This window comes from Fusarium phalaenopsidis (genome assembly GCF_050370095.1).
Source record: "Fusarium phalaenopsidis strain FUZ10S chromosome Unknown contig_32292, whole genome shotgun sequence".
NCBI classification, from domain to species: Eukaryota; Fungi; Ascomycota; class Sordariomycetes; order Hypocreales; family Nectriaceae; genus Fusarium; species Fusarium phalaenopsidis.
This window is the reverse complement of record NW_028145410.1, coordinates 1,927,326-1,953,340: the sequence shown is the minus strand read 5'-3', so window position 1 is coordinate 1,953,340 and position 26,015 is coordinate 1,927,326. Positions and strand designations below refer to the sequence as shown.

Sequence of the window (26,015 nt, the reverse complement as noted above, 5' to 3'; positions counted from 1 at the left end):
AATGAAGAATAGACATGTACGATGATGATACCTTCACGTCACGCACGACACGAACCAACATGACCAACACCCATGACCACCATCAAACATGAACCAAGGCAGGACCAACGGGGCAGGGCAACAGAACAGGGCCGTTAGACACAGGCTTTAGGTAGACCTACAACACCAAGTGATCATGGTAAACCAAACAACACATCACCAAGGCATCATCTTACTAGGCACATCTCACTAGGCACACATTCACAATCACATTGCAAGCATGGGAACAGGAAAAATTGCACGAATCACTTCTAGACTCTCTATTCTTTTTTGTTTTGCACAACCTGAGATCCGAGGCTTTTTCCCTGCCTCTCATTATGTGCCCCAATCAAAAGCCGAGTGCTCATGCACCGCATGTGAGATCATATCGTCGTTGAAGTGAGAACATCAGCCCTTGGGCGCGAGATCGGAGTCGTAAGATCCCGCCGGTGGTTGTCGGTTTAGAAGCAAGTAGCTTACTTCTTGGCAGCCTTGGCAGCGGACTTGGTGACCTTGCCGGAGCCAGCAGCAGCCTTCTCGACGGCCTTGATGACACCGACAGCAACGGTCTGTCGCATGTCACGGACGGCGAAACGGCCCAGAGGAGGGTAGTCAGTGAAAGCCTCAACGCACATGGGCTTGGAGGGAACCATCTTGACGATGGCGGAGTCACCAGACTTGATGAACTTGGGGGCGGACTCAACAGCCTTACCAGTTCGGCGGTCGATCTTCTCCTGGATCTCGGCGAACTTGCAGGCAATGTGGGCAGTGTGGCAGTCCAGAACGGGGGCGTAACCGGCACCAACCTGGCCAGGGTGGTTGAGGACAATGACCTGGGCGGTGAAAGAGGCGGCACCCAGAGGGGGGTCGTTCTTGGAGTCACCAGCGACGTTACCACGTCGGATCTCCTTGACGGAGACGTTCTTCACGTTGAAGCCGACGTTGTCACCGGGAAGACCCTCAGTGAGCTGCTCGTGGTGCATCTCGACGGACTTGACTTCAGTGGTGACGTTGGAGGGGGCGAAGGTAACGACCATACCGGGCTTGATGACACCAGTCTCGATACGGCCGACGGGAACCGTGCCAATACCACCAATCTTGTAGACATCCTGGAGGGGAAGTCGGAGGGGCTTGTCGACGGGACGCTTGGGGGGCTCGATGGAGTCAATGGCCTCGAGGAGGGTCTTGCCGGTGAGCTTGCCAGACTTGATCTCACGCTCCCAGCCCTTGTACCAGGGGCAGTTGGTGGAGGGAGTAAGCATGTTGTCGCCGTTGAAGCCGGAGATGGGGACGAAAGCGACAGCCTTGGGGTTGTAGCCGACCTTCTTGATGAAGTTGGAGGTCTCCTTGATAATCTCCTGGTAACGGGACTCGGACCACTTGGTGGTGTCCATCTTGTTGATGGCGACAATGAGGTTCTTGACACCGAGGGTGTAGGCGAGCAGGGCGTGCTCACGGGTCTGGCCATCCTTGGAGATACCAGCCTCGAACTCACCAGTACCGGCGGCAATGATGAGAATGGCGCAGTCGGCCTGGGAAGTACCAGTGATCATGTTCTTGATGAAGTCACGGTGGCCGGGGGCGTCTGTTGATTGTTAGTGGTGAGACATGTGTGAGAATTGACAGCAACATACCAATGACGGTGACATAGTAGCGGGGAGTCTCGAACTTCCAGAGGGCAATGTCGATGGTGATACCACGCTCACGCTCGGCCTTGAGCTTGTCAAGGACCCAGGCGTACTTGAAGGAACCCTTACCGAGCTCAGCGGCTTCCTATTGTTGGACCGGTTAGCGTCTGTTGTGAACCACGTGATGATGCGCGCCAAGAGGGTTTGGTGTTTTTGTGTGCAGGGGTCAGGGCTTTGTCCAACGTCGCCCGAGTGGCGGGGTAAATGCCCCACCAAAAAAAAATTACGGTTGGACCGCAAAATTTTTGGGACTCGGGAGAAGCGGGCGCAGAGCGTATCGCGAGGGAGGGAATTCGATGTGGAATTCGATGTGGAATAGCAAGGCGCGATCGGGGGAGATGTCACCAACCTTCTCGAACTTCTCGATGGTTCGCTTGTCGATACCACCGCACTGGTAGATCAAGTGACCGGTCTGTAGATGATTGTCAGCATGAAGTGAATGATGAATACCCCGCCCGAGATGCCAGGCGGGGTTCCACGACCCAAGATAAGCAGATCGCGATGAGGGTTTGACTTACGGTGGTCGACTTGCCAGAGTCGACGTGGCCGATGACGACGACGTTGAGGTGAGTCTTGTCCTCCTTACCCATTTTGGCGGTTGTTTGTGATGTGCGTTAAGTGTCTGTTTAGAACGTGCTGCAGAGGGAAGAGGTCAGCAGGTGCGGGAGGGGAGAGGAAGAGGAGGCGGCGATGAGAGTGATCGCGAAGGAACTGTGCGCGAAAGCAAAGAGTCCTCGTGATGATGCTCAAAGGCCTTTGATGGAAGGGAACGTACAATTCGCAGATCGGATGCTTGAACCGGGTATGCGAGACGAAGAGCAGAAGGGAAGAAAAAAATGAAAGGAAGAGGTGGGAGGAGGAGATTTAAAAAGGTGGGAGGAGAGGTGGAGGGGGAGGGGTGGGGAGAAGGCAGCTGGAGCGGGCGCGGGGCAAGCAGCTGGCCACCGGCCGACGAGCCCTAACAGCAATGAGGTTTTTTTTCCTGCCCGCACTGCGCAAGCACTGGCAGAAATTCCCAGCCTGACACCCAATCAAAGAGCCGAAGGGGGGTTACGGTCTGTTTGAAGTGTGGGTGCCTGCCCTTGGATACGGCGTGTGGGCAAAGGCATGATCGGTCTGAGGAATGGTACGAGGACGACATTAGGAGGGGCGAAGCCATGGAGATTACGGGACATCAGAGGCTTGTTTTTTGAGGAATATGGAGTCTAGATGGAGTATCTACTGGAGCTATTTACTTGAATTAATGTTGCCATGAGCTGTTGCGCGCTTTGACGAGTTGTTGCGGTGTTGCTGAGGCCTCTCAAGGTTGATATCTGAGGGAGGGGAGCTGGGACAGATGTCTCTCTGCCTGGCAAGCAACCTCTCTGTTTGGTATGGCATTTGGCATTTACAATTGTGAGCACGGTACAGTAGAGCCTGTTGATAGCCATACGGGACGCTACAGCGTGGTTCAAGACCAGAGACGACCATCACCAGATATCCTTTGACCGCTTCCATTAGCCATTCATCGACCATGCCACTGATCTCGGCCTCAAACCCAATATCTGGCTTCCACAGCAGCAGGGCTGAAGGACGAAAAAAAAACAAGTTGTGTGGACAAGGTACATGTCATCTGTTAGCAGATACCTGCGGGGACCAATTTTTCCTCAAGCACCGCCGCCCAAGGGAGGAGCAGAAAAAAAATTTCACACTTACGGCCCAAGCAGGAAAAAATTCAACAAAGGGCCGCCTAGCGGTCGAGGCTTTTCGGTGGGTTTGTGTGGTGGATGCTACAGTACGCGGCGGTTGTCTGGGGCCATGGATGGATGGGCTTGCTTGCTTGCTTTGCAGTCCAGTCCATGGATGCTGCGACAACCCAAGCCGTGGGACCTGTCTTCTGCCCAACCCACGGGTTTTGCCCCTCCTTCTGTCAGCCCAACGCAACGCGGCGTGAGTCACGGAAGGGAAAGCCTCTATCTGATTATTCTGTTTTCTCGCCGAATGCGTCATGTAGATATTACACCGGGTGAGAGATTCCAGTTTTTTTCGTGCCCGAAATGACTGATTGCGCCGAAAGAGCTCCCTTTGTTTTTCACGTACTTTTTTTTTCTGCCCGTGTCGATCGGGAGGGAGGGGAGCTTCAGGTGCTTGCTGCCCCTCTTCTCTGGCGCGGTCTGTTTCTGGCTCAAACTCCCTGTACGAATCAACGTCATGCCCCACCACTAGCGCCTCCTGGTTGCCACCGCCGCTGGGAGCCCAGTGCACGGAAGATCTGGCCGTCTTCAGTCGAGGTCGCATATCAAAAATTTTCTTCGGAGCTGGAGGGGTAAAGGATGATGGATGTGAACGGCCCTCAATAGAGAGGATATGACATCAAAGGGCTGGCAATTTTGGAGCTTTAGCTGTAGAAGCGTCTCAATCAAGAGCTGATTCATTCAACTTCGGTAATTCCCGTCTCCCTCGTCGTGTTCGTGTGTCGTGTCTGTCTCATGGCTCGACTGCTTCTCTGCCCCTCCCCCCTCCCCCTCCCCCTCCTTGTCAACAAGCCCCCCCCAGAAGAGTTCAGTCCGACCAAAGGTTGCTGGGGTCCTGTAGCCTCTAACCTCAAAAGAAAGCGCGCGCCAAAATAATGAGGGAGGGGCGACAAGAAGAAAAAAAACTCCCAGCCATGGTGGAGCCTCGACGAAAGGTCTTGGTCCTTTGATGCAGCTCACACCTCACGTACCCGCCGCCGCCAAGGCTCGGCTGGTCGCAGTGGAGGTCCAAGATGAGGTTTTTCCCAAATCATGGCCGATTGTGTGCAGGGCCGGCCTCTGAGTGGATTCGATGAACTGGCGACTAGGCCATGCGCGGAGCCACTGAGAGCCGGTCAAATTGTCAATCAGTACAAGTCGTTGTCTTGTCGAGGTGCCACCGCGGCGGCGGCAACCCTACCTCATGTTCGAGATTTCGACCAGGCCCAAGATAGGCAAGGATGGGCCTCGGCCTGTCTGCGAGCTGTCGCATCCAGCTCCAGCTCTCGACACCATCTCTTGGCCACCTGCCGCCTATCCACGGCCGCTACGTTTGAGCAAGAGTCAAGAAGCTCCAGCTCCCAGAGCTTTACTAGTACAGTAGATACAGTATGCGTGACAGCTGGTCTCGATGTGCGCTGTCTTTGCAGACCGCTCAGTCTGCATCGTGATCCTTTGGCCTGTAGTAGGTATTTGCCATCCTCAACAACCTCCGCCGAGACTGGAGGTTTGTCCACAGTGGGTATGCCCTCGACGCATGTGTTGCCTCTGCATCGGCTCCGCCGTGAGCCCGTCGTTCGGCGGCCCATTTGTAGTTCGCGGAGAAGTCTGCCAGAACGAGGTGGAGGCAACTTCTTGCTCCATTGATGTGCAATAATGATGCATTTCATGATTCATAGATATCATCACATATTTTGTTTCTGTCCTAAAAAGATAACTGCAGTTTGCCCGCGATGTTAGCAACACAAGTTCAGGGTAGCAAAGGCGCGAAGGAATCAACAACAGACAACTCCATCAACCCGAACCCCCCATCCAAAGTCAAGGATGTTGTGGTTAGAGATACTAAGCGAACCCAAAGCGTATCATTACACATTCCAATCAAAAATAATCGTTGCGTCTCGCTTGCGCTTGACCCGTATTGGTGTCCAGGGAGTCGAGCGGAGCCCGCAGCAAATCCATATAAAGCCACCAGCCCCCAACCCCTGGTTACACGAGCTGATGTGCATTGGCCGAATCGCTGCACTTCTTTTGACTTCCTTCCCCAATGGACAGTGAATTGGCCATTGTCTGGTTCTCTGTTGTGTGAAAACTGCAATTTGCTGTACTGTGGCTATTCTACTGACTATAGGAAATCTGGACGAGCAATATCACCTCCAAGTCGATATCGAAGTCGATACCTGGCTTTAACCAACAAGCAACCGAAATACCCGTCGATATCATCTTGCACAGGTCTGAATCGACTTTCCATACCTCCGTCACGACTCTATCGCACATCCGAGATCGACCCTCGCACCGTCCCTGTGCAGCCTGCGTAATCCCGCCCGTGCCTCCATCACCAGCTGCATCAACCCGCCAGCCGCCACCAACTGGCAAACACCTGCACATCAACATATAGGTCGCAATACCAAACACCTCCCCCAACAGACAGCCAAGAGGCCTCGCTCCGTGGTCGAACGGTCAAGAACGAAGCCCGTATAGAGTAATAGCAACTCGTTGGACTCCTATAACAGTATAGGTGTGAGCCAAGGATCCCGGTGCAAATCCGGGTGCGGGTATCTTTTTTTGGAATTTTTTTTGCACTTTTCCTCGACAAGAGGGATCCTGCGCCTTGTTTGAGAGGGGGGGGGGGAGGGATCGGCTCGTTCTTGGCCACCGTAATTGCGCTTGAAGCCGCAAATCCGCCTTCGTGATGTTGATTGTTAGACATGCTTGGTGTGCTTCACCCTAACGTAGAACAGCACTCGGGTCTAGCCCAACACCATTCTGGCAATGGACCACGCAAGAAGCAATATTGAAGCATTGTTTCGAACGACCAATTACGATTTGGTATATGTATTTGGCCTTGAGGCCGCGTATATCAGATCAAGCCAAGTCCTGCTTGGCCAAACCCTCATGCATCCCCCCTCTATATGAAGACCCAGTCACCATTTCGCCCAAGCATACTGATCATTGCGCCTTGCCCTCCGTCTTCTTCCCCTTCGCCTTCTCCATGCCCTTGGGCGTCTTCAAACCAGCAAACACGGTCGCGACAACAACCGCCATACCAGTCGCACCCATACCGTAGGCAACCTCTCGGCCTGCCCACCAGTACACACTCGTGAACAGGATAGGTCCCAGTCCGCGACCGAGCTGGCCCCAGCTGCGAAGCATACCCAGCTTGTTTCCACGCTCATCCTCGTGAGCCTCGAAGCTGCTCAGCGCATTGAGGCCAGTGACGACGGTAGCGGATGTCATAGCAAGGCATGTAGCCGCCAAGTACAGTCCTCCAATCGTCGTAATCTGGCCAAGAAGAATAAAGGATGTGAGACAGGCGAGCGTGCCGATCTTGATGCACAGGAGAGGAGGAAGGCGTCGCGTTACGCCGCCCTGGAGGATTGATGCAACCAATCCGACGTAGCCCAGAAGCCGACCGTTCTTGCCAGAGGTAAATGAGAAGAGCTCATAGGTCATGAAAGACAGAGAGCTCTCCATGCCGGAGAAGAAGAGGAGGAAGACAAAGTGCACGGCGTTAAGGATGAAGTGCGAGTTGGTACGCTCAACGGCCTTGGGAGCCGGCTTCTTCTTCTCACCCTCCTTGACATTCATGCCAGTCAAAGCAGGCAACGTCTCAGGGAGACAGAAGTAGAGATATACCGTCTCGACAACAATCAGGCCAAGACTGAAGCCAGCCGCCGTCGCAAAGGGATTCGCGGCAAAGGTCGAGATGGTGCTCAGCCATGCGCCGAGCCCAGGGCCAAAGGTGAAGGCGACGGAGAAGCACGCGCCAATCAGAGCCATGGTAGCACCACGGGAGGACTCGTCCGAGATATCGCTCGCCATAGCCGTTGACAGTTGGATATTGCCCTCGGATAGACCACCCACGATGCGGCTCGCGATGAAGGTGCGGAAGTCGACGGCCGCGACCCAGAGCAGGACGGAGAGAATGTTACCGCACATGGAAGCTAGGAGGGCCTTGCGACGGCCATATCGATCGGAGAGGGCGCCGATAAGGGGAGAGGCAACGGCCTGAAGGAGTCTATACAGAAAGACACTATTAGCAAACCGCGACAAGCGCCCTGCGATGGTATGCTGACGTACGAGAACAAGGAGCCCAGCGCACCGCCCAGCAGCACGATATCATATCGCGATTCTATCGGACGTGAAAAGGAGGTCTTGTAGCGGTGGAGGCCGGACAGGACAGTCTGGAGAAGCGTCCGAGGGCCATTGTCGTCGAGCGAGGGCTCCTCGCCTTCGCGATCGCGGTAGAACTCGAGGAGTTTCGGGAACAGCGGGAGGATAAAGGTGAAGGAGATCTAGATTAGAGTTTCCATCAGAATCGCGGGCGCATGCATGCAGCGTGCAAGAGTTGGAACATACCAGATCGAGCAATAGAGAAACGGCAATTACGCGAAGAACCTTCTTCCTCGCGACGGGATCGAGTCCAGCCATGGCGTTTGGTTGCGAATGCGAAGATGATGTACAGTAAGACTTGTGACGAAGAGACGACGGAAACCGATGTTCAATAGGAAAGAATCAAAGACATATATACGTAGAAAAAGAAAAGAATTGACCACAAGCACTCTCAGGAGACAGTGGAAACTTGCTCAACTGATGGCATCCGTCGCTTTCGGGGTCGTCGAATCGAATACGTGGTGGTGTGGTGGCAGCTTTGACGCCTCTGGTTGGTCCGGGCCGTGACGTGGAGGTTATGGAATCAGCCGTGCGTGTGCCGTGGCGGATGCCGTTCAGGGCCCCTGACCCCTGTGTCTTTAGGGGGTTTCGTGGCTGCAGGCTCTTGAGATCTCCCCACCATTGACGGGAATCACCCATTCTGCATCAGCCGTTTATCAATCTGGCTCGATTCACGGCAATGCTTGGACGAGGATGCCAAGGATTAGTACTGATTCCACTCGGTGATAGCTTCAAGTCACTTGCAGAAGATCATTGCACTGAAAACTGTATGTATATTTTTTGTCGTGTTTTCTCATGATTCTTTTTTTCGTTTTCATGGGTATTTTGTCAAGAAGCTTGCTTCTTCTCCCTTCATCCTCCTCCACCATGGGCTCCCGTCCCTTCAACCCCCACGACTTTGGTTCAAAATTGGTATCTTATGATCTTTTCAGATCCGGCATTTCGTGTAAGACATCCACCACCTTCATGACAAAGGGAATCAAAACACTCGCCCGTGCACCTATAGTCGGCGGTGATGGGTGATTTGGTGCTGATGGTAAAAAAAAAAAAGGGGGATAATAAAAAAAAAAAAAAAAAAAAGGCCACCAGCGGTAGGTCCGTGTTTTTAAACCCAGACGCCGCGCTGAAACCATGATGGTATAAAAAGGGAAATCGCTTCTCCAGAGACACGGTGATACCGGTGAAACACTTTCGGTAAAAACGATAGGGAAGCCCAAGATGAACTCCAGCATCCATAAATAGAAATCAAACTGATAAAAAGCACAAGACATAGTAAAGGGTATTGGCACGTCCAGGTGCCGTATCCAAAGGTATCTTCCATAAACAAACATCAAACTCATGACTTCCTCGAGTCGTGACATTATTTCATCATTCCATCCATCATACATCTCGTTTCCATCGCTCATATGATAATGATAAAAAGGCAACAGTGTATAGGTGGCAAAGCAGAGCAAGGGCAGAAAAGCGAAAGCAGAGCAAAGCTGAAATACCGTTACCTATAGGTATATTCGTTACGAGGTATCGAACCACGTGTTTAGTAGGCTTCAAAGGCAAAGCGAAGACCCTCAGATCCCTTGGCTCATTGTTAGTGTTATTGTTGGACAGTTTGGACATGTAGACATACCTTGTAGGGGATAGGCATAAAAAAGTCAGCAGCGGGCTCGCAGTCTCGCACCCTCGTTTCGTAGATGCTCAAGTAACCAACATCTCCAAGACGCTGGTCACCATCGTCGCTGCCAAAGACAACACCACCGCTTCCCCAGCGGCGGAAGAGCTTGGCAAGCATAAGGTAGAGTTCGGCCTGGGCGAGAGCCATGCCCAAGCAGACGCGGGAGCCGGAGCAAAAGATGTCGAGGTACTTGTCGAGTCGCTCGCCATCCTCAACCCAGCGCTCAGGGTGGAAGCCCCGGGCATCGTAAAAGATGTTCTCGTCCATGACGGTCTTGTATGGGCTCATACCCACGATGGAACCCGGAGGTAGGCGCCAGACCGTGTTGTTCACGTGGTCATGGTAGACGAGGGTCTCGTCTGCGGCAACTCGGGCGAGCCGGCTGCTAGTTCCGATGCCGAGACGCAATGCCTCCTTGACAACTCCGCGAAGGTAGGGGAGCTTCTCAAGTCGGGAAAGCGGTGTCGTATCATGAGCATCGGGAATGGCAGCAAAGAGCTCGTCGCGAAGCTTGCGAAGAGTCTCAGGGCGGTTGAGGAGGTGGAAGGTTGCCAGGGACATGGCCCAAGAGGTGGTGAGAGTACCGCCTTGGACGAGGATCTGTCCCTCTTGAACTTGGGGTGACGGCTTCCCCCGCATTGAGCGAGGCCTCGAGAGCATGGTAGGGTGACCACCATCCATCGTCCACTTGCCCGTGCTTTGGGGTGGGTCGATGCTGTGAATGTGCTCGAGGATATCGTTCTTCATCTTCAAGAAACCACCCCAACCAGGCATGCATCGGTTCGAGATGGACTCGGGCAGAGCATTGACAAGTGTGAGCACCCAGTCGAGATGCTGCACGCATGGCCCCATGTGGGTGCCGATAAGAAGGTCGTTGGTGACTTCAGCTCCGAAATCCGGCTTCTCGACAAGATGATCACTCCGAGCAAAAGCATACTCGTTGATAACGTCTACACACTGTTAGACTCGCCCACTATCACGGGACAGATAGAGCTCACCATTGGTAAAGGCGGAGTACGGGTACATGACATCCAAAGGTTGACCGTTGGACACCTCGGCGTAGTTCAGGAACGCATCCAGAAGGGCATCCACTCTCTCCTCAATCACCGGCTGCAATTTGCGCACAGTCTGAGTTGAGTAGAAAGGGTTCAGCGCACTTCGCCGCAACTTGTGAAGGCTGTGGTCGATGGCAGCAAGAGAGCCTTCCGTCGCAGTATTAGGTCCCGCCAAGGCGTTGGGATGAGGTACCCGCGTACGAGGGGCGCCGGACTGCAGGGTGTTAGCGAGGTTCTCTATGTAAGATCCGATGGTATTCTTGCCTGTTGTGTATAGAACGTCCACTTGTCCCGGCGCCGGCTGGGTCCAGTGTAGAGCTCCGAGAAGAAGTCGGGGTCTCCCACGTGGACCTCCCAGGGGTTGATACGAACAATAGGTCCGTACTTTTCGTGCATGTCGATGATCTTGAAGGTGTATTGTCCCCCCAGGACAAAATCATAGTAGAACTCATAGTACTGAGTCAAAGCTGCCAGCTTGGGGCCAGGGATATGGGCCAGAGGACTGAGCCATAATCTCTGGATGACCAGCTGGACGAGGTAGATGAGCCAGACACCGGTGAGCAGGCATCCAGTCTGCTGCCAGGTGAGGCTGGCGATGATCTCTGGGACCGCCATGATGGTCTTAGAAGAAGCCATTCATGAGCGACTCGCCCGGACAAGGCGGCGTTGTCATTGAAAGAGGGAGAGAACAGAGGAATTCGGTGATACTGGAGGTGCCATGGGCTCTCCAGGCTACAGAGGCCTTTGATTGTCTTTGGGACAAGACCAATGCATCTCAGCAAGCAGTCGAGAGGAGCATGCAGGACGAGCTGATTTTGTATTGCAGCCAAGGGCCAGGCTCTCACCGCATGGACTCCTGTGCAAGCAGGGTGCTGTGTGGGCTGGGAAGCTAGGACAGACCCCCGGGGCGCGAGCGGGCCGCGTGGAGTCGAGCTCATGGCGGTGAACGATGTTTGAGGATTTCAAGACAAGGGCTGAACCGGGGCTGCGCCAGCTGTCACCGCAAGTGCTGTGCTTGCCGTTGGGCAGAACAGACTCGGCGGAGCCAAAGGTGTGTTTGTCCTTGTCGTGATCGCGTGGGCGAACCAATAGGTGTGCCACCCGAAGCCGGGGAGCTTGCAAGCAGACCCAGACGCTTGCCCCCAACAGGAGTAGCCATTGGACCGCTAACGCGCGGGACAGAGTCAGGAACAGAATCTAGCAGAGGTTGGTCGTTCAGGGGCACGCTGATGAGTTGGACTTTTTCGCTCAGAAAAGAGCCGGAGACCGGCGAGGTTGGAAAGACGACATGGCATGGGTTTGGCTCGAGGGGAGGTTGGAAGTGCGGTGGACGGAGATGGTGTTGTTGATCGGTAGCATCCGAGCGGCGGTGGGGAGGCTGGATAGCCAGAGACGAGATTGGGGTCTCCAGCAAACCAAACAAAAAAGTGGAAAATGTGAGGACTTGGCCATTCATGAAATTGGCCGAGAAGCACTTGTCAGAGCGCGAGCTATCCATGTCCTGTCTGACTGAAGGAGGTCTGAGGCAAGTGATCACGGGCCAGATGTTTGTTGTAGAAGTGGGTGTGCTGGATCTGTAGGAAGTCTTGATCCGGCACGCTAACGTCCGACTTTGAGCGCGAGGCTAATCCCTTTACGACAGGTGAAGACCTAAAAGGGAAGACGCGTTCCCATTTCCGCGTGCTCACCAACAAGACCTGGTGTCAATTTTCATGATCCTCGAGATAAGAGAAGGTCTGAGCATTCATGCTCTTGCTCTTGCGGGACTGCAGAGTCTCAGCCTGTGATATCGATTTCCCAATCGCTCGCATATTCTGACAACTTCTCGGTCCTTCATCCGGGCCAACATGCTCTGCCGCGCGGCTCGAGTACAGTGGATGCCCTCTGGATCAGTTTCGTCGACTCTGCAGCAGCTGCCATACTGTAAAAAGCATCACAATGCTGTATTCATCAGCCTGTCGACCTATTTGGGAGGCCCAGCGTCTCCGATCCTTGCATGCAAATCCGGCTGATACGACATTCCTGGCGGCATCAGCCCATTGCTGTAAGCCATCCTTGAGGATCGCACACCGCACAAAGTGTCCAATCTCGAGCTGCTACGGAAACCACTCGAGACCCCGAGAAATCGTTGCATACGCAATCTTGTGGCAGCAGCAACGCAGAGTTATCGTGATATCCTCGTGGGCTCCCAGATGATGCCTCTTCTTTGGTTCGCAGGGTCCAAGCCCAAGCCAGCTCCGCTCGCCTGCTTGACATGGTGATCACGCCACCGGGCAAAGTAGGGACTCATTTGCATAATGATAAAGTGTCGTGGCAGACAGTTGCTCGTCCATGGCTCGAAAACATGTGAATATGCGTGAGATAGAGGCAAGTGAAACTGTTGAGCATGATGCATGATCCACGCAGCTGCTGGTGATGGCTGAAAATAGAGGGTAATACGCAGATGGTGGTGTCTTTGACGGAAGCTCAAGGCCGAGTTGGCCAAGAAGGAGATGGACAGATGCACGCTGGAGCGTGCGTCCACCCTCTCCGTGATGTGATGAGACATCCGTCCAGATCATCTAGATCAAAGACCATGCCGATATCAGCGTCGTTATCACATCGAGTGCGGATACGGCACCCGATTCCACCCACCGGAAAAGATGGCGCACGGGAGAGAGGGTCTCGCGATGCCGTAAAATGGGTCAAAGGTTGGCATCCGTCCATCCACATCCCACGCTTCTCCACCCCCACACTGAAATCCGGGGTAAACTGCCTACCTGCCTGCCCGGCCTATTCTTAGTTCCCACGTATAAAACATCTGGAGTCCAGCTGTCAGGCTGGGTTCATGGTTATTAAGGAGATGTTACCCTCTGCCGTCATGTTTGCTCCCAAGTTCGGCGTCTTTTCCGGTATAAGTCGGTCCTTGTCTCGGCGGCTTCCGCACCTCCTCCGTGTCCTAAACCTCAACGACAAACAGCCTCAGACACGGCCACTAGTCACATGAATATCGCCCTCAACGTCAGTTGCCACATCCGCGGGACGGTCCTTTGACTAGGTGAAGGGTTGCAACCTTTACTCGATCAACGGACCGTCCCATCTTTGGTCGGCATCAATTGCTCTTACTCTGCCAATCATGGTGGATGAAGCTGGTCGTTCAGACGGGTGCGTCCAGCTAGGTATCGAAGGAAGGAGGTCTGGGTCATTCCCTTCTCCACGATCGACCGGACGGAGAAACTGGTCTCGGAGTTCCTCGACTAAGAAATTTCTCCCTTCTACAGCTTCATCCATTCAATCTCCCTTTGATCAACGCCTTTGTACCGTCATTATCGTTCCACTCATCCCTCTGGTGGCTTGTGCACGACTGCGAAACAGCGACAGCCTTGGAACCCCTGCAGATCTCCCCGATGCGACTCGCCTCCGTGCCAAACGACGCCGAGACAGCAAGAGTGCCAGCATGTGAAGCATTGCGAGTGCATTGCGGGCAGGTATGCCATGATATCCGTCCACCTCGGCGTCGATACCAAACCGAGTCCTGGAACGCCTTTGTGCAACCTGCGGCAAGCCTTCTCCCACAGGTCTCCTGGCCAGGTCCCACCCAGATCCCACATTCTGTCAGGTCCCCACAAACCCGGCGAACTGGTTCAAGGTTTTGCGACAGCTAATGTAGGGCTGCAACTTATGCGGCAACGTTGTGCCCTTTGCAGTGACGGCCCACGAAACGGCCAGCATCCTTGGGTGACGTTTAGGGGGCCTCAAATCAATCTCGGCCGAAAGGGTAGCCCCTCAGGTTTGGGCATGGTTCACTACCCGACCACAGCCAGCGGTTTGGTGATTGTGAAAGGTAGGTATCAAAATTAGGTCGACCCTGCGGCCAGACGCACTTCTATGTACGTTCGTATCTATGCCCTCGTTCCGTGTTTCCACCTCTTTTGATTTCCAATTCAGTTGATCATGACTCCTGACCTGAGTTATCCCGTCTAATACTTTTTCCCAACCGTCCCAAGCCCAAAAGAAAGGCCTAAAAAGAAAGCAAAACCCCACAACTCCGTCCTTTCCCAGCAAGTGCTTTTATTTCGATCGGCAGTCGATATCATCATCGCTTAACAAGTGTACAGAGCTATTCGTCGAGTCGGTTGTGTTTTGTGTGCGTTGTGTTGTGGCGTGAACTCTAACCAAGGTTAGCAATCGCGAAAGGGAGGATTCTTGGTTGCCGTGAGTACTGACCTTGAGCACGCCGGTTCATAACACGGAGAGCAAAAAGAGAAGAACCCTCAAAGATGCGATGCGACGCCTCATAGCTGAACAAGCTGAGGGCACTTTCCGGGCTTTGGTGGTTTGGGTGCACTTGGCTTTATCACGCCAGTGGTGTCATACGGTCCGCGCGGCATGGTGATGGAGTCGGTTTGTTGAAGCAAAGCGAATACGCGAGGCAGAGGTTGGTGAGATCAAAGGCAGATGCAAGTGTGCAGAGCAGAGCAAAGAAAGGCTGAGCGACAGAAATCCAGGGCACGCACACAACGAATTTTCGCAAAATCCAGGGGATACTGATCACGAAAAAAACGATGACGGGGCCCTATTGTCTTAAATCCCCGTGAAATTGAGAGAGCTCGCGTGGCTTCTAAGCTACCGCTGTTCGATGACCTGGCGGTCAGCAGAATGCACTGGCACCCCTGATAACTTTCCTAGCAGTCTCCGAACCCCCCTGTGCTTGTTTTTTTTTTACGGTCCACGGTCCATGCTACCTAGGATCGGCAGGGGCCGCGAGCTTCTGCTAGCTCCTGGTCGGAACTCAACTCAAGTAGCCGGGCTGGAGGAGGCATCCAGGAGTGGCAATTGTTTGTACGAAGCGGCATCATGTCTGCGGAGTATGTGGTGCGGTATTGATCAGCTTGGAGATGTGAGGCGATCAACACAAGGTGAGAGAGATTGAGGGGGACGGTCCTGTGAGTCTGTACGGAATTGACGAGCGCAGGCAGGGCGAGCGAGATGAGCCATCTAGAGGGCGGATTTGATATGAACAAGGGGGTGGCCATCAACAAGCAATGCGTCAAGGGAGAGAGTGGACACCGACCAGCAAGGAGGGCTTGTGGGGAATACTAATGAGCGGCTCCTACCAAGAGAAGCCGGGATTGAGCTTGCAGCTGGGGGCGGCTCTATTCCAAACAGATTCTAGAAGAGACGCCACCGTGCTTCTCTTCGACCTGGGGACACACGACGCGCCGAGTGTTGGGGGGAGCAGAAGAACGAACGGTGAGATCGTGACACTCTTCGGTGTGGGATTGTGACGAGTTACTTAGGCTCGGTCAAAGGATTCTAATGGGCGATGAGACAAGACCAAGAGCTGAGAGACACCAACACAAAGGGCAATCAGACTGATTCAACAAAAAAAGCAACTAGCGAGCCATGGGAGAACAGCCAGCACAACGCACTCCGTCATCCCATGTCATACCACACCGACAGCACATGTTGCTGCACGGGACCGTCACTCTGCCTCCCCCGGTTGCCCAGCCGTTGCACTGTTCACCGTTGTTGTTGGTGACGTTCGCCCACCGCCTGGGGCTCGTTACCGTACTCGGGGCTAGACCTGGTCGTCAAAGAGCCGCTTCCAAACCAGGGCAGGGCAAAGCTCCAGAAGGACCGGGACGCAGTTGCGAGGTCACAGGCCCCTTTCCGTCTGTCGGGTCCGCTCTCTCCTCACCTTCTCTCCATGCGTATCTCAGGTCAAATCTCCTTCGCACGAGCCAGCAAGCCCAGGCACACCTTCATTTCCCGGGCCACGTTGTTCTCAGCCCGGGCTGGCTCGCTCGGCCATGCTTCCCCTAGAGCCAGCCCGCCCGCCTGTCACAGCCCTGCTGAGCCAACCGGGAGGAACGGCCGTCTGGAGTTCCCACCACTCGTGGCACGCCGCCCTTCCCAGGACCGCGGTCCCGTGCTCTTGCCGATCTCTCGGATAATGCTTCCAGAGTTCCGGGGGTGTCTAGTGGCAAAGGGAAGGCTGATTCTCCTGACAATTGGCAGGTTGGGGCAACCACCATCGAGGAGCGCCGAGGCTGAGGGGGGATGGATAAGGTTTCGTCATCACAAAGCTCGTGTCGGAAATAGACAGAGAGAGACACACGGCGACGGCGAAGACGGGGCTGAACGCTTCGTCCATCTCGCAGCTGCAGCGCAGCTGATGAGCATCATCTCGAGATGGCAAAATTTTCATCTCGGACACGTCCAGACGACATCATACATACAGTAACAATTTGACAAACGCAGGGACAAGGGTGGACACAATACGAAAGACTCTTTGAACCATCTCCTTGCTGAAGAAGGGTTTGAGGGCGCAAGAGGAGCCTCCGAGCGTGGCTGTCACCAATCGGAGCACGTTCCATGAGAACGGTCCTGTCTCTGGGCCCGCCTTAGCTCTGAGTGAATCCTCCTTTTCGCTCTTCAGGCGACGACCAGCCTATGGGGTACAGTGCACAGAACCGGAAAGAGTCAGATCATCCGGGGCGGCGCTCAGCTCTTGGTCAGCGCTGGCTCGGGCATCCCTGCTCGCCATGCGATGAACAAGAGTCAACAGGTGCCGTGCAAGTGCCGTATCGTGGGCAGTCCTTTGGGTGTTGGGTTGGGCTGGGTTGGGGGGGAACCTAGGACGGGAGAGCCATCCTTAATTACTGGACGCGGTGTAAGTGGAGTGCCACGCGGTGAGCACTCTAGCCTAGCGCAGCCGTGGTTGTCCAACCCAACAGCGACACAAGACAAGCTCGTCTGGCCTAACGTACGGACGCAGGGATCCAATTCCCCGTTGTCCGGAAGCGGCAGCGTTGGAACCGTGGCTCCGGTGCCGAAGCTAGCTGCCGGGGATGTGGGCGGACGTGGCGGAAGGGCTCCTCAGAGGTCCTTTCGGTAGGGTAGGGTACCGGTAGGGGTTCGATAAGCGACCAGAAGATGAATAGAAGGAAAATTCCGTGGGCTGTTGTCAGTCTCGAATAGGATTGTAGCCCCGTTGTGAGGAACCGTGGGTATGGATGGATCTATGTACACCTATAGATTCTCAGAGATGCGATCCGCACCAAACAGAAAGACTGGGACTTTTCGGAGCATTATTACAACACAGTGGGTTTCTACCCGAAGCTGCAGGTTCCAAGTCGCAAGATGCTTCCCAACAAGTGCAGCAACTTGCACACCCTCTTCTCCATGATGCTGCAGGTTTGTCAAGGAACATGGGTCGAATTCAGCTCGAAGCAAAGCAGATGGGACGACAATCGATCGAATTCCCCGTGATTTGAAACGAAACGCGGCTCCCGAGAACGTGCACCGGAGTCACCGCTTCAAAGCGTCGCGGGTAGATATCTGGGCATTCTGCACTGAGATCCGGGGCGGAAGAAACGGCGTTATTGGCTCTAGATGGAGTACGATAGTTCCTCAGGGCGATCTGTGCTGTAGAAATTCTGGGCCGCAAGGGCGAGGCGTTGGGCAAGAATCTGGGCTACGTAGTGGGTGCGTTGGTGCTATTCTGGGATGCGGTGTAGATGAGATGAGATGAGTGGGTGTTGGGTTCTGTGACGTGGTAATGTACTTGAGGGTGTTGGTTCTCGTGCTAATGTACATGAAATGGAGACTGAAACTGGAGCTGCGCAGTGCAGGAACCTGAGAAAAAATTAAGACAGTCTTTATTAATTCATTGCTTTCCGTCTGCATGAAAACTGCCCTTTTTCATATTTGTGGTTTGAAGCCGAGCACTACGGGTCAATTTCCCTAGTACACGACTCGAGTACAGGGTATTGTTAACTGCAGTCAGTCTTTTAACTTTAAAGTTACAGTAGATCTCGTCTGGGGTTTTGGTATATTCTCAAGAGTAAGATTATTAGTGACAGCATAGAAACTGCCCATTTAGTCGCAATTGTAACGCTACTGCATCATATCCCAATGCGGAAAGTACTTTTTTCATCTCTCTCTGTTCCCGTTCCCGTTCAAGCTGAGGCGTTCGTGCCAATCACATCACGTGATACCAGCCATTTCATCACAGCCCACGCTCCCGTCTCGACAACCTCAATAACTAGTCTGCGCCCTGAGCCCTGAGCATGCTTACCCGCCGCTGCTGACGACCTGCAGCTCAAATCCTCCAAGCCTCAAATCAGAAAAAATCTCCGGCAGTTGAGTTCTCCGAGATGCCCGCGTGCCATGGGTGCCGAGTGCGCAAGGTCAAATGTGACGACGGGCAGCCCTGCTCCCCCTGCCGGCAGTTCGACGTCCAGTGCGTTAGGTCTACGGGGCCGAGGAAGCGCAAGAACCCGCAGCGAGGCCGCCTGGTGGCTCAGATCAGGGGGGAGAATCCCCTGCCGTCCTCGCCGACCTCCTCCGTGTCCCCATCTTCTACCGCCGTCCAGCCGCCGACCTCGGGCCATGATTGGGCCGGAAGTGGCAGCAGTCCCGGGTCGCACTCGGGCCCGGCGTCGGAGGTCTACACGCCGGGCTTCTTCACCGCCCTACTGCCAGAGTTTGAGAAGGTCGTCTACCCTTTCAGCCCCGCTGTCACTCCCGAGGACATGGTCGCCGCCATTTCTATGATGCACAGTAGTCCCGAGGACGCTGCCTTGGTCTACGCCTATGGAGCCGTGACAACGTTTCTGTCTCAAACGGCAGACCACACGCATGGGAGCGTGGCAGCGCAAATAAACGACCTCATCTACCATGGCTTGGAGGCACATCACCGAGCCGGGCTGGGCACACATGTCACTGGGCGCTTAGATGAATTCTTGCCTGTGAGTATCAAGCGCATCATGACATGCATCTACCTCGAGATCGCCACCATGGGCCTCAGCCGTCTCGACCGCAGCTTCAACTTTATCCGCGAGGCCATCTCAATGGTCCAGACACTGGAGATGCACCAGCGGGACATGCGAGACTCAAGTCAGCTGCCTTACGACCCGATACGCTTTCAGCAAGTCTACTGGGAGGCTTATATTCATGAACGATTCCTTGGCATCTCTGGATACCCATGCATTCTTCCTCCACTCCGGACAGGTCTTTCAACAGCAGACAGTTGCACGCCGGAACACATCCGGGCCGGTTTCAATTGCTTGATAGACCTCTTTCTGATACTGGACGAGACATTCCTCTCGTATTGGCAATCACAGCGAGGGGCGATAGGTGGACTGACGGTGCAATGGATCGAGAGCAAGCAGGTTCAGCTTGACCAAGCGGAGATGAATGCAGCAACCGCCGAGGCGAAGCTGAGCGGTTCTGGGCAGCCTGGCTTCACCGAGCTACAACGGGCAGACCTATTCATCACCAGGCTCTGGCTACGGACTTTACTCTGGCAACTCGCCCTCTCGCAGGGGCTACTCCGGTCAGGGCCTTCAGATATGACACATGAAGGGTTATCGTTGCAATTCCCGGCGTCACGGCTGTCGATCCAACTCCGCAACCTGGTCAGCCGGCTAAATAGCATCGTAAGTATAGCGACGCAGGGCAGCGGCATCGTGCAGAAACTCTTCGAGATTGCGAGCACCATCGCAGATGTGCTTGCGCTGCCGGCGTCTTCGCACGACGAGTCCGAGGGCGGATTCAAGTCACACGTCAAAGACTTCCTCTACGTGGTGAACTTTCTGCTCAACCTCGACGGGATGCGGGAGAATCAGAGGGAGTACCTCCGAGAAAAGTATCGCATGCTGCAGCCGCTGCATGAGAGGAATGAGGTGGGTAGTGTGCTGCCTCCTGTGGAGGAGACAGGGCGGTTGTGTTGACCTTTTCTTGAAGAGACGAAGTCGCGGGAAGGCTTTCGATGGGGCTGGCTCCTTGTTTACTGTATATAGGTAGTAATCTTAAACTGTTAGGTCATGCGTGTTGTGGACGACACTGGGGTTCACGAGGTTTGTTGGGAAGGGGGTTTACTTCAACATGTAACTACTCTTTTTCATGACCAAGGGGATGAAATTCTTGATTACTGATCTACAATAGGCATACGAAGGAAAGAAATATGTAAGGAGGGAACCTGGGTTAAGTCAAGCGTTCGTTGAGCAACAGGAAGCGCACTTTGACTGCAAGTGGTGCGAAAGAAGGTGAACAGAACTTCAGGGGGGCACGGCATCACTCTCAGGTATCAACGCCGTGAAGAGCTGGGAAGGTAGAGGCTTAGGGACGATATCATGCTATTTTACTTTGTCAAGGTGTGTTGGGAAAATAGTCTTTAGGCTCTGTGCATGGAGGCCGAGAAGTTGCTTGGGGAACATCAAGATAAATTTTCACGAAAAGTCAACTCCTTTGACTCACAGAACGAACCTGAATGGCTGAGAAGAAAACAAGTATTTATGAAGGCCGTCCCATCTTTATTTACAGTCCAACTTCTCAACTACGCATCCATCCACATCCACTGCTTCCCACATCTCATCTCTGACACACGTACAATTCAGAAAATAACAACCTATAATATAGCTCAGAAGCTACTTGCTGACGAGATGGCTACACATATGAACATGAGAGACTTGAACAGCCTGCACCGCAAGGCTGCAGAGCTCAATCAGAGACCTTGCGATGCAACCTGTGCAGGTAGCTTTGCACACCAGCTTCCACATCGGCCTAGACACCAACGAGATGAGATTCTCAAGCGGCGAGCAAACCCCACGACACTTGACGAGTATTTAACTGCCTGCCATGAACTCATATTTTCCGGGTTCGCCGTGGAAACAGACACACGAGAACTCTCGCTGGGCTACGCGGACATGCCACAGGACAAGCCCTGTCCCAAGCTGAAGCCCTGGGTCGACTTTATCGACCAGCAGAGACTCACCTTTGGCAAACTCTACGACGCATTCGGATCTGAGACTCGAGTCTTTGAGAACAGAGATGTCATGGAGCGTCTCTGGAATGGACGCTCCCCTCGGAAGCCGATTGGAGACGAAACCTTCTTCCGGTTCTTCATGCGTGACAGCTTGGAGAAGCCGGTTGCCGCCATCATCTCAGAGCTTGCAAAGATGGAAAATGTCCGAGAGGCTTTTAATATTGGAGACGGTGTCGACTTTGAGGATATGCAGGACTTTGTCATCGATGCCTTTGAAACAGCCTACGATAGGCGTATGCCATTCCCCTGCACCCCTGGCAGCTACGTCGACCAACCATCTGTGCAGCAAGAGCTAGTTTGCGTCGTCGACTGGAGGCTACCTCACATGCTGACGGCTCCTCGCCTTCGTGTTGGCCTTCGTGAAATGGACATCTACAAGGAGGTTGCGAACCGGGAGTCGATGCTACCCGCTTATCGAGATTCGACTGCGCGGTTCCGGTATCACGCAGAGAAGCTGACGGCGTGTGCTCTTACGGATGCGTATGGCCGGATGATTGAAGAGGGTCTCGAGTATGGACTTGTCACCACGGGGGAGGCTATGGTATTTCTCAAGCATGATTGGGATGAGCCTGGGACCCTTTACTATCATCTGGCCGAGTTTGGACCCGAGGTGTCTGCTCATCCATCGGACGCTCCGATCTGCACTGCCGTGGGTCAGCACTTGGCCTTTACTCTCATGCTTCTCGGACAGCAAGGTCGACGAAGTCCAGAAGAGCGAAGGAAGGCCACGATGGGTTTGAAGACATGGAAGGCCGACTTTGTGGAGCTTTGGCGGTCTATCCCAGAGTCAGAACGATGGGCGTCGCCAGAGGACTGTCCTAAGCTAATCACGTATAGAGGCATTGATCGATCGCCAAAGTTTTCAGTTTCTGAGGAGATTGACGAGACACTGCCGAGTAAGGATGAAAACCTGGAGCCGTCTGAAGACGAACCGACATCATCGTGGCAAGATGTTGGCGATTGGAGAGACTTGTACTCCTGTATTTGAGTTGGTGTTGGGCAAGGGAGGGTTGTTTTCTTCGATTGTTCTCGGGCGCATAGGTGTCGAGGTCTTTGTTTTGTATGAATTCCTGCTTCGTTGTGTTGTGCTTATTGTTTGGTGAATATTTGGGTTAGTCGTGGCGAGTTGATATTTCGAACGTAGCCAGTTTGTGGTCTTGATTATTCCTTGAGTCGTCATTTGAGACTTGTGATATCCTTCATAGACCAAGAATGAAAATTCATTCTGATAAATAGCCTCATAATCTCTAGATTCATACTCACAATGTTGGAGAGGATGTTGAGCCGAATTATTTTCATGGTTGACTTTGCTTAGCTCATCTTCGAAGAAGAGTTTTCCACTGGCTTCAACTCTTTCACTCAGATCGCTACCCTACACCTTCACAACTCTCAATCGTAACAATGCATTACCAACCCGTCGCCGAAATGGTCGACGACGCTTATATCGGCCGCCCTCAAGAGGAGGCTCAAGTTGAGCCTCAAGCTGCCAATGATGCTCTGGACGACGTCTTTGGGTCGGGCCCCTCATCGCCAACGGCGGAGCATCACCATGATGAGTCGGTCTCTCACCCCTCCGACATCAACCGTTTGCAGACAGAGCACACGACAGCAGGCTACCGAGAAGGAATCACTGTCTCAAAGGAAAAGAGTCTACAGGAGGGCTTTGATGAAGGCTTCAGTCTGGGCGCGACCGTGGGACTCAAGGCCGGCCAACTCCTCGGCGTACTAGAAGGCATCGCCGAAGCAGCACGCACACCCGAAACCACCGAGCTCCTCCGCCAAGCCCGCGAAGACCTGAGCGTAAAGGGCATCTTCAAAGCCGACTACTGGGCCGAGGACGGTAACTGGAAGTACGAAGTCAAGGCCGATGGCGACGACGTTGTGTTTGCGGACGTGGCGGACGCGCACCCGCTGATCAAAAAGTGGACGACTGCCGTGGACGAGCAGGTGGCGCTGTGGAGGATCGACAGGGGCGTCTTGGATGATGAGACGGGGGAGAGGCTTGAGGGTGTCATGGATGAGCCGCTTGTCTCGGCTGGTGCGCCGGCGACTAAGAAGCCACTCGATTGGTGAGGTTGAGACTGTGACTGGATATTCTATCACGAGGAACTATCGCTTCAAGGGAGAAGAAGAGGATAGAGGCGAAGAGCAGGAGTAGATTGGGTATGCTGACTGTTCTTCAAGACGATGGCGATGCTGACATTTGAACAGACTGGGCCATCTGACTTGGGGTCTTGCAGTTGAAGCCACGAGCAAGAACACTCGGAATCACAAGCTAGGGTTATGATTTCCATGATTGAATCTCGGATGAGCGTCTAGAGATGGCAAAGGGTTGCCGTGTTGCGCCTCCCTGGCAATCCAGCGTGGAGTTGAACATCAGCAAGGGGAAATAGATCGGAAGTTAAAGCCATGAAACAGAAGAGCAATTCATGTCTTGCAAAGACGGATTGTTCTAACCATTAACAATGCCGTTTCCCCTCTTTTCCCGTCAAACATGTTTCGCATGCCAACTCGAATCTTAGACATCCCTATAACCAGGTTGTGCTATCCATGACCCAAAAGCAACTTCAAGTCGACGTGTAACAAACCATGACGGGACGGTAGGAACCCCTACATGATGCCGTGTATTCCCTAGGAGTGGCTTCTCGAATGCACCGAGTGGTTTCGTTGGGGCAGTACCGTTTGACGAGCAAGAACCCCGATCACTATCCTTCCTACTTGGCTGAGCCCAGTATTGCGGCTATCATCGCGGAAATAAATGCAAGGATGCCATCATGGTGTCTCTCATCGCCCCAAATCCCGATCCAAGACATGCAGCAAACCCAACTCGGGCCTTTTATGTCAAGCGTCTATTTGCTTTTTCGCTCAGGCACTACCGTCTAGTTTCAAGGCGGACTTTCTCATTGTTTCAAGGGTTCATCAGACATTGTTCCGGCTGAGAATAGCTGCAAGGTGAGTTGATTGGTTTTCTGCGTTGATGGTTTCCTTTTCTGGGGGCGGCGCAACTGGGTAATCTGAGATGCCATCATTTTATGAATCGGACCGCTTTGTTTTCCATGTCTCTTGTTTGGTAATATTCTCAGATGTGATACTCTAAGGATACTGAGAGCTACAACGATGGACTCTCCGGATAGAGAGAAACTGAAGATAAAAGACCACCTCCTCCCTCTTCATGTTCGATTCTTCATCCTCATCACTTCTTGTATTCACCTTCCCACCTGTTCATAACAGAGTCACTCGTTTGACGTGCCATTCTCTTGTACACAAAAAGCAACATACACTCGCTCTAGCAACAATGAAGTACAACGCCTTCGCCCTCCCTGCCCTCGCGGCCACCGCCGACGCTCTGCTGTCCCTCAACGCAGACATCAAGCTGCCCCTGGGCATCGAGCTGCCCATCAATCTTGACATCGGCCCCAAGAGTAACCCTCCCGCGGACTGCATTGATGTCTGGCACCCTCCTCACCATGGTGTTGACATGGATGGCTGCGATCATGATGATGACGATGGTTGGCACTGGGTTCACCCCGGAAAGCCCAACCATCCTGGCCAGGGCGAGTATGTCTGGACTACCAAGACTATCACTCATGTCAACACCGTCGTTGACTGCCCGACCAATGTCCCTCACTGCCCTGGTCGCTACGCCTCTGTCGTGGTCCCTGAGACGACCACCATCTACCCCGTTCCTGTCAAGACGGGTTACACGGCTCCAGGCAAGGACAAGGAGTACCCTCATCCTCACCAGACGAAGGAGTATCCTCATCCCGTCCAGACCAAGGGATACCCTCAGCCTACTGGATCCAACGGCTATGAGCCAGCTGCCCCATACTACCCCCCTGCTGAGACGGATGATTGCCCTGAGTCTGTCGAAACCGAGGCTTATCATCAGCCTGGCAAGAACACCGGATACCCTTACTCTGGACAAGGCAACATTTATCCTCAGCCAAGGAGCTACGAGTACCCCGTGCCTGGCGAGACGGACGAGTACCCTGAAGTCCCCGAGCACAACGAGTACCCTGAGCCTGCCGAGACTGAGGAGTATCCCCAGCCTGCTGTGACCAGCGAGGTTGAAGAGTACCCCGAGCCCCAAGAAACTGAGGAGTACCCCGAGCCTGAGGAGACGGCCGAGTACCCTGAGCCTGTCGACACAGAGTACCCCGAGCCCAGCGAGACCAACGAATACCCTGAGCCTACCAAGGGCTACCCTGTGACTTCTGAGGAGCCCATCTACCCTCACCCCGCCGAGACCACTCCTTGCCCTTCCGACAAGGCGACCAAGCCCGTCTACAACTCCCCTCAGCCACCCGCTGAGACCTCTGCCAAGCCTGAGCATCCTACTTACGAGAAGCCCGGATACACCGCTGAGGAGACCTCTACTCCCGTTGAGCACCCCGTGTACACCAAGTCTGTCCCTGCTGAGAAGCCCACCTATCCTGCCGGCGAGACGCCTGTGTACACCCCCGAGCAGCCTGCCCCTACCGGTGACAAGCCTGGTTACGTCCCTGAGGCCCCCGAGACTCCTGCTGGCGAGGAGACTTACACTCCTCCCGCTGGACAGCCCGAGTACCCCATCCACCCTTCTCCCTCTGCCGAGACTGGCGCCTACCCTCCTCCTCCTCCCGGTAGCCCTACTACTGAGGTTCCCGTCTACTGCCCCGGCCCTGGTTGCCCCGCGCCCACCACTGTCGGTACCATCAAGACTCCCGGCTATGCTACCCCTACCGCGCCCGTTGTCGTCGGCGCTGCTGTTCGGAGTGGCTATGGCATCGCTGGAGCTGTTGCCGTCGCTGCTGCCGCCGCTGTTGCTCTCTTCTAGACATGTTTATATTTCGACCTGTGTGAATTTTCTCAGGATTTCATGCGCATGACAGTAATGGTTGTAGGAAATGA

General features: G+C 54.0%; 7 protein-coding genes across 7 annotated transcripts; 4 read left to right on the top strand and 3 right to left on the bottom strand.

The window, feature by feature from the left end:
* Positions 1–494: 494 nt before the first annotated feature.
* On the bottom strand, positions 495–2,296 carry LRP88_04897 (translation elongation factor EF-1 alpha; the record flags this gene model as incomplete). Its single annotated transcript, XM_083241463.1, has 4 exons — positions 495–1,603; positions 1,653–1,791; positions 2,056–2,118; positions 2,225–2,296. The coding sequence occupies 4 exons, from the start codon at positions 2,294–2,296 to the stop codon at positions 495–497; spliced, it is 1,383 nt and encodes a 460-aa protein (XP_083102611.1).
* Positions 2,297–6,364: 4,068 nt separating this feature from the next.
* Positions 6,365–7,846, bottom strand: LRP88_04896 (major facilitator superfamily domain-containing protein; the record flags this gene model as incomplete). Its single annotated transcript, XM_083241462.1, has 3 exons — positions 6,365–7,433; positions 7,496–7,710; positions 7,775–7,846. 3 exons carry the CDS (start codon positions 7,844–7,846, stop codon positions 6,365–6,367), a joined length of 1,356 nt encoding a protein of 451 aa, XP_083102610.1.
* A 1,276-nt stretch (positions 7,847–9,122) lies between these two features.
* Positions 9,123–10,948, bottom strand: LRP88_04895 (cytochrome P450; the record flags this gene model as incomplete). Its single annotated transcript, XM_083241461.1, has 5 exons — positions 9,123–9,161; positions 9,213–10,207; positions 10,256–10,367; positions 10,415–10,526; positions 10,593–10,948. The coding sequence occupies 5 exons, from the start codon at positions 10,946–10,948 to the stop codon at positions 9,123–9,125; spliced, it is 1,614 nt and encodes a 537-aa protein (XP_083102609.1).
* A 7,505-nt stretch (positions 10,949–18,453) lies between these two features.
* On the top strand, positions 18,454–20,031 carry LRP88_04894 (uncharacterized protein; the record flags this gene model as incomplete). Its single annotated transcript, XM_083241460.1, has 1 exon — positions 18,454–20,031. The coding sequence occupies one exon, from the start codon at positions 18,454–18,456 to the stop codon at positions 20,029–20,031; it is 1,578 nt and encodes a 525-aa protein (XP_083102608.1).
* A 723-nt stretch (positions 20,032–20,754) lies between these two features.
* LRP88_04893 (uncharacterized protein) lies at positions 20,755–22,113 on the top strand (the record flags this gene model as incomplete). Its single annotated transcript, XM_083241459.1, has 1 exon — positions 20,755–22,113. One exon carries the CDS (start codon positions 20,755–20,757, stop codon positions 22,111–22,113), a length of 1,359 nt encoding a protein of 452 aa, XP_083102607.1.
* A 437-nt stretch (positions 22,114–22,550) lies between these two features.
* On the top strand, positions 22,551–23,198 carry LRP88_04892 (Yae1 family protein; the record flags this gene model as incomplete). The annotated part of the gene is made up of 1 exon (XM_083241458.1): positions 22,551–23,198. The coding sequence occupies one exon, from the start codon at positions 22,551–22,553 to the stop codon at positions 23,196–23,198; it is 648 nt and encodes a 215-aa protein (XP_083102606.1).
* Positions 23,199–24,420: 1,222 nt separating this feature from the next.
* LRP88_04891 (uncharacterized protein) lies at positions 24,421–25,941 on the top strand (the record flags this gene model as incomplete). The annotated part of the gene is made up of 1 exon (XM_083241457.1): positions 24,421–25,941. One exon carries the CDS (start codon positions 24,421–24,423, stop codon positions 25,939–25,941), a length of 1,521 nt encoding a protein of 506 aa, XP_083102605.1.
* Positions 25,942–26,015: the final 74 nt, after the last annotated feature.